Source organism: Asparagus officinalis, chromosome 10 (assembly GCF_001876935.1).
Source record: "Asparagus officinalis chromosome 10, Aspof.V1, whole genome shotgun sequence".
Lineage (NCBI taxonomy): Eukaryota > Viridiplantae > Streptophyta > Magnoliopsida > Asparagales > Asparagaceae > Asparagus > Asparagus officinalis.
Window position 1 is genome coordinate 59,628,547 of NC_033803.1, and position 13,186 is coordinate 59,641,732.

Genomic DNA, 13,186 nt, shown 5'->3' on the forward strand with positions numbered 1-13,186 from the left:
GGTATAATTACCCTACTAGAAATCCTCAGCCAAAAACCTCCCGAAAACAAAATGACCAAAAACCCCGCAACAGGCTCAAGAAGAGAGCCGTTATCAAAGACAACCGGCATATTGTCGCGTCGAGAAAATCCCGTTGCGTCGACCGATTGAGAGCCAAATACCGACGAAGAAAAAACTTTCTGGATCCTAACGTCGCTATCGACGCGGAAATTCTGTCGGTCACCGATTTGAGCTCTCCGTCGACCGACCTGGTCGACCGACGAATCTCTGGAAAAATACTGGACAATGGTCAATTGGACACGGTCGACCGTACGGTCGAACCGAAAACTGACATTTCCAGAAAATCGGTTTTAGAGCCGTGATTTTAAAACCCTGTTTAAAAATATCAAATAAATTCCAAACAAATGTAAAACTCTTGGGGAATGATTGTAAACATGATAATAAACATGCCTACAGACGATCTGGTTTTCGAAAAGAGGACTTCCCAAATGAAAAAATATCATCATTTTACAAACTATGTCAAAACAATGAAAATAATGGAGATACTCTGATTTTTGAGTGTTTTGACATAAACCAACTTTGAAACTTTACAAAATGATATATCGACTTTTAAGTAAATACATGTATGAACTGAATTAAATAGTCTATAAACTAATTCAAAACAATTATTTTTCTTTTCAAAATACAATAGAAAATAAAACCTATGAAGTATGTATATGAAAATATGATTTGTTTCCCTATCTAATCTAGATAAACAAATCACAATAATAAATATGCAAGATTCTGTAATTTCATTTTATAAACCATGAAACCGAAAACTTGTGTTGTATATATATGTGATTACATATATATACAAGGAAACTAATAAAATGTGTGTGTATAATAATTGAGCTTAGAGTACTTAACACACATATATAAACCTATACTAACTCAGCTTATCTTGATCTTCAATAAGCTTGACTTGGTAATCTCACGGATGAAGCTTTAACTTGGATCTTGAACTTTGAATAGCCAAGGTTTCACCGACATTCGCCAACCTCCTTTGGATATGATCGTTGAAGCTCTATTTCATCCATCCCCAACAACGTTATTTGTCTATAATAAATAAGAAAAACACAAATACTAGACAAACAACATTAGTGATAAATTGTTTGTTAAACATCATCAAAACAAGAAGGCCAACATAATCTATTTCTACAGCATATAGCTATTTCTAGCTTCTAATTACTTGGCGTTGCAACACTTGTGCTAATTATCTAGACTGAGAAAGGAGAATGTTCCTCGCACAAGGGAAAAAAAATAAAGCTTTTATATTAATTTCCAAGGTAAAATAAAATAAAATCAGATTTTGTTATTAAAAGAAAATTTTCGGTTTTAAAAATAAACAAAATAAGATTTCGCTATTCTATTTCGTTATTATTCTGAAGCAAACAAAAGGAAGAAAAACGTAACCAATATTTAGAGAAACTAAAATTAAATCCAAAAAATCAAGCTAATGTTGTCAGAAGTGGGATTTGAACCCACGCCCTCTCTCGAAGACCAGAACTTGAGTCTGGCGCCTTAGACCACTCGGCCATCCTGACTGACATTTCACGCTTCTTTCTTTTCATTTTTCACCTTCCCACAAATAAAAATCAATTTTCGCCACATATACTTTGCAAGATACAATTCCTACTCCTCTACACTTCATAAGAATGGCAATAGATCGAGATTGTCAGCATAAAATTGTCCCCAAAGTAATTTCAGATGCACCCTTTTAGGGATGTAGTTATTATACTACATAAATTATTTTATTAGCACTTTATCTCCTCTAAATTTGAGACGGCATTTTTCATCCTTTAAGTTGATATGTCACATGAGAATAGTCTGACGACAAAGTTTTATTCTTTAGCCTTCAGTTTAAGGGGCAAATTTAGTTTTTCATCAACTATATTTGAGGACCAAAAAGATAATTTGTTGTCCCACAATTTTCATGTGTCATCTGAAGTTAAAAGTATGTAAATGCAACTAAAATAATTTAGGCATACAGCAGGTCAGACTCCAATAATATAGGAAGAATATGCAATTAATCCTTGCAAAAATGATGATACTTGATTGCATTCATACAAAGATGACAGCAGCTAATTCAAAGGACAAGTAGAATAGAGAGCAAAAAACACTATATCAGTATTACAGTTTCTACAACTACACAGGCAAAACTGAAATGGACTACAGAATCTAAATTAGCCAAACCACCGTTACAAAATAAGGAGGGAAAAAAAAAAAAGAAGAACAGCTCTTATTTGATGCTACCAGATTTTATATGATCTCTATGAAATCGGATAAAAGAATAATATGTTGCTCTATAAATAAAGGAAAATAAACTAACATTAATCTCAACTCTGAATATTTGTAAGAAGCCTGGTAAGTTTCCCCAGTGTATTTCGAGCTGATACTGTATCCGGATGATGCTCTCCACATATTGATGTCCTGATAAAAATCGCCTTTCTGATTAAATCATCTCCAATATCAAATTGCCCCCCTTTAAGCATCAATTTCACTCGTGTTTCCAATACAGTAGCCCTCATCAATGCAAGCTCCTGCCATAAATATGTATACTGTGCATCAGAATGCGCAGGCTTTAAGCAGCAAAATGATCGATCTAGCCATTTCTCAGCTCTCGAGACCATAGATTCAGCAGTGAGCTCTAGTGTATCGGTACATAATCTCAAAAGCTCCAATGCTGCATCGCAACGAGAGAAAGTGATGAATGTGTGTACAGCGAGAGGAAGAACCACGCGTTTCACAAACAATAGTAACTCTGATGGGCTTGGTTCGATGACTACTGGATCATTCCCAAAACCAAATAGCAAGAAGCAAGCAGCCCACAAGTGTTCAGGGTACTGAGGGATTGAGCCTCGGAGATAAACTGATTGAATCATAGCCTGTGCAATTCTTGATGATCCTCTCTTGCGAGCATAGAGCTTGATAATCTCGTGAAAATGGATACAATCAGGTTTTGTGCTGTTTCTTGCAATCCCAAATCTTGTCAACATTGAAGCTGCTTCTGCCTCTGATCTCTTCATGTAAGATGCTGAGAAGCTGCAGGTTATTGCATCAACGCATTTTCTCCAAACCCTAGAGCGCCGGTGCTTTCTTGGGATTTTGTGCGCAGTCAAAGCTAAGAGAGGGATTGGGATTGGACTAGGAGCAAACCAACCACTGACCTGAACCATTCTCGTTGCTAAACTCCTCGGTCCATCAGCATGGTCAAATATCGATAGGCAAACATCTAGAAGCTGAACCAGAAAAGGGTTTCGCTTTAAAGTTATCACTTCTTTATCATTCCATGTTGGACCTCGCAAGGGCATTCGATTTATAGTATCAAGAAGTCTGCTAGGAGTTATAGGGAGTTCTGAGAGAATAGCTCCTATAATACCAAGACCCAGTGTAAGCCTGCCAAGTTTCTCTTCGATTTCTCTGAGTGCATCGATTTCTGCAATCGGGTAATCCCTTACTCCTCCCTTCATCAAAGATAATGCCTCAATGCCCGATAAATAAGAAAGCTTCATTGGCTCCAAGTTCATTACTCGAGGGAGACGAGTTGTGATTATGAAGTGAGTTTCTCCCCCAAAACGAGGGAGGAGATCCATAATACTCTTTCGATCCCACCAATCTTTTTCACTCTCCAAATTATCAATCACAACTAAAAAGGGAATGTCTCTCATGAACTCCTTTCGAACTTTGGCTATTGCGTCTTCTTCTTGCTCCTCGAAGCACTTCACCTTTCCTTTCTCAAGAGAGTGGTGTTCAATGCTGAGGTCAATTTCGAGAAAATTACGAAGATTCAAATAGTTTTGACGGATATATCGATTTTCTCCTCCCACCCACAAGACCATCTTGTATCTTTGAGAAAATCTGTATGCATACTCCAATATGAGTTCAGTTTTACCAATTCCTGAATCTCCGGAGACACAAGCAACTCCTTTTCCATATAATATCTTTGTTGATCGCTTTCTTCTCCCATAATTTGCGCAATTCTTCGTTCTCAGAGGACGGAGTTGCCTCTGTGGACTTCCCACCCTGAGCATTTCTATTTCCTTCTCAGATTTGCTCTCTGATTGCTCTGCAGTTGCATTCTCATCTCCTCGATAGTTCTTCGACCGCTCAATCATCAAATTTTTCCTCTTGTGTCTGGTTTTGATCTCAAAATATTCGCTTTCGCAGTCTCTGCTTACATCTCCAAATAAAATGAGCTCTAATTCAGAGATTTCCTTTTTTCTCCCAACAAAATCTTCGTTTCGAGGGAAAGGAAACTCCTCCTTCTCCACTCTTTCTCTCCATCTATTTACTCTCTCTACTGCACTTCTCCTTCCTAATCTCGTAGCTAAAAGAACCACTGCATTTGATATGCAATCTCTCCAATTTCCATCATAGGCCTCCAATTGCCAATCCAATAACCGAGAAAGCCCATCAACTGCTGCTCTCCATTCTTTCTCTAATCCATCATAATGAACCCAAAGCTCACCTCCATGTTTTTCCCACAATTCTCCCCTTTTTTCAATTATATCTCTCGCCAAGCAATCGCCGACACCCAAATCAAAGAAAATTGGGCATAGATTCTTCTTACCCAAGAAATGTCGAAGCTCCTCAATGGTGTAAGCATTACCAAATGACTTCCTAGTGAGGATCACCACTCCAAAGGAGGATGCATTCATTGCTTTTTGAACTGTCTCATGGCTCCTTGAGTTCCTACACCGAGCTCTGTCAGATGCAAAACAACTGATGCCTTGAAGTTCAAGCTCAGCACGAAGCCAATTGGCAAATCTCAATAATGAAGGTTTTCTCCCATGAAATCCAATGTAGACATCACAGCTTCTTAGCCTACTGGAAGAGGAGACTGAAGGAGAAGGTCGAACAAATGAAAGCTTGCATCTTCCTGTTCTCTTTAGCTTCCCTCTTCGTCCTTGGCTATAATTAGAGGAGCTACAAATGCCATTCTCTCTGAAGACAGTTACTGGGGTTTCAAAATTACTTGACGGGCAAAAGCTAGGTGCAGGTGAAACATCAGAAAGCACAAAATTGAGATTAGATATGCATTTGGGTTGCTTAACAACTATAGTGGAAGTAGAAAGATCCCCATTTATAATAAGACCACTGCAAGAGTTTCTGAGGATTGGCTCGGGTTCTTGAGCCTGTGGTGAACGTGGAGAGAAAAAGGGCGACTGACTTGCAGAGACAAATGCCGATGAAGAAGAAGAGAAATGTCTTGAGGTCGTTGTGGATAACACCCCAAGATTGGAGCTTTCTTGTTGAAACTCCATATATCCATCTTCATATAGAAGCCAGATCTCGAAGTATTTGATCTCCCATGCATTCTAGAACCAAAAGCCCCTGCTGGGAAATATTATAATTGAAACATTTTACTAAAATGGCATTTTAAAATGCAAACAAAGTAGCATATATATCAAGAAGCTAAATAGTTCAGAGCTCCATAAGTTACAGCATTCAAAGCACATGTTTCAACAGCTTGTTCACTTTCACTAGATTCCCCCTTCATGAGCATCAGCAGACTTAACACAAAGTGGTTATGCTGATGATTTTCTACAAGGCCTGATAGTGGGTAAACAGTCAAGCCAGCACTAGAAACAAGCAAGTCCATTATGGTTTTACTTAAGAATAGTAAGTGTCATTTTTAAGACAGAAACATTGTAATTTGATGAAGGAACGTATAGCTTAATGAAAGGCTGAAAAGCTATAAAACTTTATGATTAATTCACATGTCCTTTTGTTCTGTTAGGATAGAAAAGGCCTTTATGAGCAAGTGGTGAATTTTTTTCTTGTCCCAGTTGTGAAGTGTTGCACGTGGTAAATATGATAGAAGATTATCACAAAGAAAAAGTTATTTGAAGTTCAATGCTTGATTTTCAGGATGTTTAAAGTCCAAATAGTAATGCACCATCAAACATGAGTATGCTTGAGAGTTAAAAAATAAGAAAGCAAAGACTGGAACAAAAAAATTCATCAATTAAGCCATGGCCTTGTGACTAATTATTTTATGCATGACTGACTTATGCATATGCATCAGCATGATTTAAAAATATGGATAATAAATACTGGGGCACAATTTATTTTATTAATGAAGAAGTTGAGTTCTTTCTTATTGAGAACAGAAGTCATACAAGTAAGTAGAACTAATCAATGTTTTAAATGTTGGATGTCGGGTTTATGTCGGATGGCTGAAATTCATGTCGGATAGCGGAAATCGGGGATATATTGGAGGACATTGACTAAATATCGGATTGCCATATCGGGTAGTGCGTATATGTATAATATCATGTTCTAAATGTAATCTAAGCATTCATAAATTCAATATAAGCATACTTTATAAATTCTATAGACTAAACATATAAAAAATAATAATATATGGATTTGGGTTCATAAATTCTTTTTATCGGGTTCATAAGAAACCCTTAAACATGAGAACGGGTCAAACGGGTTTGGGTATTTATCACTAAACCCAAACCCGATAACAAAAAACAGATCTTAAAAAAAAAACCATATCGGCCGATTTTTCAAAGCTAAAAAATAGGCCGATATGCCCGATATGATCCGAATATTTTCGATTTGGCCCTGAAAACCGACATACGAGTTGAAAACGTCCATGTCGTGTCGGTCAAGCCCTCAAACCGATATTTCGGCCGACATGTCGAACATGTCGGCTGACATTTAAAACCTTGGAACTAATCATGACAACAGTCCTTCGGTGTTGTCACTCAATTAACATTATATTATTGCTATGGAATATCATTATATGGGATATGAAGAAAGGCTGAAGAACCATTTTATCAAATGCTTGATCTCTAAGAATAAGCCACATCTATCTTTCATGAGGTTAAAAAGCCAACTCAGAATAGGTCTACTCTATGAACAATGTCTCAACATAAAATGCTAAATCATCAATTACCTTGATGATGACATTGATGAGGTGTGTGAATACTTAAGCTTCATCTTTTGTCATGGAGACGTGATTATATCTGAAAAGATCTTACTAGTTTCTATTGCCATCAGCTAACCAGTCAATTTTGTATCTCAATGTAAGACCTACTTCGTATGCCGGATTCATTTGGTGTTTTTATAAGTGATTTAACAAAGCATTTGCTAACTCATTCGCAGTGCTAATTCATTCTCGGGAATTTGCTTTTGCCTTGCTAACATTCTCTGGGTGAGGAAGAAACAATTATGAGTTTGTGCTTGCTTATAATGAATTAGTACCGAGAATGAATAATACTCATCCTAGAAAAAGAAAAACCTATAACAAGAGAAATTTACTGTTAGTCCAGAAGATCTGTTTACTTTTAAACAACAAGTTGCTTTAAGTTAGGGCAGAATCCGGAGAAAATAATTAATCCTTCCAATAATAAATTGGATTATTAAGAATACTATAGCTAGTCCATTTTGTACCCGCTGCAAATACAGTAAAATAATAGAAATCCAAACCAAAATTGAATTCACATAAAGCATGAAAAAAATAAAAAGAAAATTGAAACTTATACCATGGGCAACTTACAGAGAGAGGAACACCCTTGAGCTCAAAAAACAGTCTCAATGTTTGTGCCGCATTTCCTGCTTAATCGGGGATGGTGAGTTGATCTTCAAGAAATTTAATTTGCAACATAGTAAGTGACAAACAAGGATTGAAAAATAAATTTCCTTAAAGAAAGGGACTCGCATATATCTTGGAAATACAGAACTCACAGTGTCCATAATGTGAACCTCAATTTGCCCAAAAAATGGAAAGAGAAATATCTAAACATGGGTGCATGACATTGATGAAAAGTGTGATACTTTTAGAAAGACAATTGACATGAATATGCATGTGCCATATTGAAGAAATTTGAGGTCCCCACAAACAATCTAATAATACTGAATGATGCAAAGAAAGAAAATGGCCCATGTAATGTCTTTAACCAAATTGATAATAATGTCAAGTTTCAACAAACATACATCAAACCCAAAATCAAGAAATTTTTTCTCCAAAGAGAAAATAAATAAAATGAAAATTTGAATTATAAAAATATAGAAAAGATGATTTACATTTGATTCTCAACACCATGTACGGATAGGGATGGAGCTATGCCAATATCAGAAAATTTTCATACCTAGCAAACAAATGAAGAACCACATTCAAAATTAACCTTTTTCACCAACTTGTATAAATTCAGCAAAAAATACTGTCCATGAGTCTAATTCTTTAAATTAAAAACATAAGCAAAACAAAAAAGGGGATCCCATAAAAATCACAATTCCACCAGAATTTTCTTTCCTCATAACCATCTTCTAAATTCCAGATCTACGATTATTTCCTACCCTCAAATCTAGTATTTTCCTACAGTAAAATAAAAGAAAACAATGACTATCCCAATACAAATTCAGATCTGAAGATTTAAACCACAGAATAAAAAAAGGAAACGCATTTCTAGAATCCAAAGGGCAAAGGAAAATACCCATGAAAAAAAAAAAAAAAAAAAAAAGATTTTGATCCACAGAAGCTCAGCTGTGTAGACTCAGACCATGCACTTCGTCGACGAAAACCAATGGCTAAATGTTACTGTAAAATAAATCTAAAACCAACCCATATTATTCAACGGATGGAGAACAAAGAGATGTGAGCAATAGAAATTGAGGAAGACTTACATCATATTATTTTATTTTTTGGAATTTTTATCTCTTCTCGTTTCTCCAAAAACCCAATCCAAAGGAGTATCCTTTTTAATTGTTTCTATGTGCTCTCCTCCGCTCGCAGGCGCGACTCAGTAAATAACAAGAGGCTGCTGTGAACAGCGCAGTGCATAAATAAGCGAAGGGCAAAACAAAAGGATTAGCGATGAGAGAGAAAGTAGAGAGAAGGAGGGAGGGATTATTAAGAAAGAAATAGTTGGCTTTAGCTTTTGTCGTGACTTGGACTACTTTTTAGTAATTGGTTATTAGTAGTATGTGGAGATTGCCCGTGTGTGGAGCCACGTGGAAAAAGGAAGGAGGGTAGAAAACAAGGTTGCTTAGAAGTTCGAGGATGAAGATTTTTGAATACAAGAAAAGAAAAGCATTTATGAAGCATGTGTTGAGCTCTCAATTTCAAAACAATCTATACAAAGAGTATAATTAAACTTTTATCTTTTGTTGTAGGATACACTTCTGACTTCTCTAGCAGGAAATCGGCCAACAAAAAAGTTTTAACGCTCAATACTTTATAAAGCTGGTATATACATGACACTGCAGTTCAAATGTGATCTCTTTATTAGATACTTATATTAGCACTATTGGTGCTCCAAATCTAATTAGCATCGAATGCACCTATGCCCTTGCAAAAGGAGCACAATTGACACATATAATTGTCACACCTCGACTTGTGATGTCATATTAGGCATAAAAAGTAACATATTTCCTTCCTAATTAACAAAATACCCTCTCTCTCTCTCTCCTCTATAAAGTAACTCATCAAGTTTTTATCGTCTAGATATTACCTTGTGGAACACGGCTTGGAGTTCTGGTGCATGCAGTGATAGAGATCTATAACTAGTACTGAATTACCATGCATGGGTAGGATAATTTGCTACATTTTACTTAATTTCTTTGGATAGTATATCGAGTTGTAATCCTAATTGCACTCTTAGATGTTGATGGCTCTCAACTACCCATGAATATGAGCCTAAAGGTAAACTTTCGATGTGGTTATACATTATGCTTTGAACACGGTAGAAATAGCAGACAATACCAGTAGCATAGTAGATCATAGATGGCATTTCTTTGTTACGTTCGACATGCATCCAATCTTTTAGCTTATGGCTTGTTTGGTTCAAAAAAATTGGGTGGAAAACATATGATGAATACTACCGACACAGCTTTCCTATGTCTGAATAACCAAAATGGATTCATATTTCTTAGTTTGGTTCACAAGAAAACAATTGGAAAAACTTTTCAGAAACGTCAAAAACATCATCTTTTGAGAAAAAGCTAATTCCGAGTTTTTAAGGCCGAATTAAGACGAGTTTTAAAAATATTTTGAAAAACAGGGTTGATAGTAGGTTTCCTGGTCTTTTTCTAATTTCTAATTTTGATCCAAAGCATGGATTTGTGATAGAGTGAGTTTTTCCTTTCCTTATGTTGTGCGGAAAAGAAAAAAAAACTCTCCAACAAATGCACGAAAAACTAAAAGAAACACTTTTTATTCATTGGAATCATAGTCACTTGAAGATGAACCAAACACACTCTTTGGCATATCACCAATGGGAGCCACTAGCTTTTTTAAGTATAATATCTAATATAGACAACAGCAAAATCAATGTCTTTTGGAGTCATCAAGCCACAAGACAAGACACTTGTCTCACTCACACCAAACAATACGCATGGCATTTGTCTTCTCCATGATTAATTAGTTAACGTCTCAAAATCTTGCAAGTTCCATCAAACCTCATTTTGAAGCATAACTAACTATAGTGTATGGAAAGGGTTTGGGCTCTTGGACCGACAAAGTTGACTTTCAACAAAATGTTGCACATTATCTTCTGCCACAAATTTGAAAAGATGTGGCGTATGTTATGTTTTGTACTATAAATCATGTGATGGGAGTTTGAGAAATTGTGTAGTGTACTCGATCTCGTCGTGCCATAGTGAACTGTGAAAGAATTTGGTAAAGTAAAAGGAGAGGAGTTAACATAGAGGAGGACAAATTTGCTTTTTCCATGAAGACAAAGCACATTAGCACCAGAAATTATCTTAAACTAGCATTGATTAACTCAAAGATAGAGCCTCAATCACTATTCACCTACTCCAAAAAAGTGGATCCATCTTTGAGGTGTGATATAGGGGGCGGATTTAACCACATCACTACCAAGTTCAATGAAAAAACTTGGTATCAAGTTGATGTCCACCAAACTACTTAGCCACTCATTTATTAATATAAAAAATATTTTGATATCATACAAGGATCCCTAAGCAATATGAGTGGCAAAAAAGTTTGGTGGACAAGTACTCCATATATATATATATTTCTCATATATATATACACACACACACACACACAGAGAAATAATTTAGTGCAGATTGTTGTTGGATAGCAGGTTCCTAATATGTTTCCTAATTTGTTTTGGTAACAGGTTATTTGGATTCCTAATCTGTTTGCAGGTTCCTAATATGTTTCCTAATTTGTTTTAGTAACATAATTCCAAATCTGTTTTGGTAACAGGTTATTAGGATTCCTAATTTATTTTATTTTTTATTTTAGAATTCCTAGTATGTTTATGATTTTAGGATTTCTATATATATGGAACAATTGGAAGATAGAATAGAGAAGAAACTTGGGGATATTTGGAGCACGGAAAAAGGTATTTTCTGAACTATTGGATAGGGTTTTGTTTGAAGAGAATTAGAGATTTTTTGGTGAGATTAATTAGTGAGTTTAAATAATTTGTAATCTCAGTTTGTACTCTTCTTCTCTATTAGTGAAAAACTCTATCCCCTTCTTGCTCTGTGGACGTAGGCAACTTGCCGAACCACGTTAAAATTGGTTGTTTATGTTTGTGGTACTGATTTGGTTCGTTTGGCCTTCTCTCGACGTTCATTTGATTTGATTTCTCGTAGTATGTTGGTTTAGTTGTTTGGCTTCCGCGGCGCTCCACAAGTGGTATCAGAGCGCGGGCTACGCTTGGGCTACGCTTGGGCTATTTGGAGGAGCAGGTCGTTTTTGAGGCTCGTCTAGGGCTTCGTTTAGTGATAAATGTGGGATATTTTTGGTAAAGACTTTATCTTTTTTAGTTTTGAATCTATTCCTCATTTGTTCCATATTTGTTTTGGTGCTTTGAGAAAGATGGTCGGGAAAGAAGGAGTTGTGAAGGGTACTTCTGGCGTGAAGACCGTCCAAAGTTTAAATATTTACTCTATGAAGATAGACGTGGAAAAGTTTAATGGCACAAATAATTTTGGTCTTTGGAGATGTAAAGTCTTGGATGCGTTTAATGCGTAAAATTTGGAAGATACTTTGGAGTTTGACGGGAAACTGGACGACAATGAGGAGAAGGTTTGGAAAAAGATGAATAGAACGACATATGGTGTGATTAGATCTTGTTTGACTCAAGAATTAAAATATGATGTGATCAATGAGACTTTGGCTAAGAAGATTTAGGAGATCCTAGAGGGTAAGTATTTGACAAAGAGTATAGAGAACCACTTATATTTGAAGAAGAGGCTTTATCGCTTCCAATTGAAGAAGAGGACCTCCATTGCTGATCACATGAATCACTACACGAAGCTTCTTACGGATTTGGCGAATATAGATGTGATGATTGAAGATGAGGATAATGCGTTGTTGTTGTTGAGTTCCTTACGTGACGAGAAATATGAGACCTTCGTTCTTACTCTTATTAATGGGAAGGCATCTCTTTCTTATAGTGAGGTCACCGCTGCACTTATGAATTATCAGCTTCGAAAGAAGGATAAGGAGATTTTAGTTGAGCCGGTAGCGGGGGCATTAGTCGCAATAGAAAAAAGTCCAAATCGTGATAGGAGGTCACAGCCTAGTGGGGTACATCTTGGAGTTCGTAGGAATCAGTGTGTCTTTTGTAAAGAGGATGGATATTGGAAAGCCGAATGCCCATAGTTTGGTTGATCGAGTCGGGAAGAATAAGGGGAAAGCTATTCAAGCTTCAGAGGTGAATGTTGTCAAGGTTAGTGATAATAATTCAGATTCAGATTCTTCAGGCTACTCGTCATCTGCACTACTGTCAGTTTGTGTTGCCGGCTCTACAGAGTGGATATTAGATTCGGGTACTTCTTACCATATTTTTCCTAGGAGGGATTGGTTCTCTAGCTTTCAGGAGTTGGAAAGAGGGGAGGTCATGCTTATGGATAATGATCATGAATGTCCTATTGGTGGTATCGGTACTATTCGGATTAGGATGAGTGACAGAGTGATTCGGGAGTTGGTTGGAGTGAGGTTCATTCCTCAGTTGAAGAAGAACATCATTTTATTTGGAGTTTTGGAGGCATCAGGCTATAGGGTGACCTTGGTCGATTCACGTTTGAAGATCACATTAGGGTCCATGATTGTGATGAAGGGCGTCAGGAGGAATAATTTATATTATTTGATTGGGAGCACGATGTTTGATAGAGAGCTGACGACTTCTTTAGATTTAGCTAGACTGTGGTATTT

At 36.5% G+C, this 13,186-nt stretch overlaps 1 protein-coding gene and 1 non-coding gene across 8 annotated transcripts; both read right to left on the reverse strand.

The window, feature by feature from the left end:
* On the reverse strand, positions 1,500-1,583 carry TRNAL-CAA. Its single transcript has one exon. It is a non-coding gene; the product is annotated as a tRNA-Leu (tRNA).
* On the reverse strand, positions 2,122-8,861 carry LOC109825009. 7 transcript variants are annotated; one of them, XM_020391670.1, is made up of 3 exons: positions 8,677-8,861; positions 7,550-7,605; positions 2,122-5,373 (listed from the first exon to the last, which is right to left on the reverse strand). In XM_020391670.1, exon 3 carries the CDS (start codon positions 5,301-5,303, stop codon positions 2,376-2,378), a length of 2,928 nt encoding a protein of 975 aa, XP_020247259.1. In that variant the 5' UTR covers positions 5,304-5,373; positions 7,550-7,605; positions 8,677-8,861; the 3' UTR covers positions 2,122-2,375. The 7 variants fall into 7 exon arrangements, with proteins under 7 accessions (XP_020247259.1, XP_020247258.1, XP_020247260.1 ...); XM_020391669.1 differs by having other exon boundaries at positions 2,122-5,376; XM_020391671.1 differs by having other exon boundaries at positions 2,122-5,376; positions 7,536-7,605.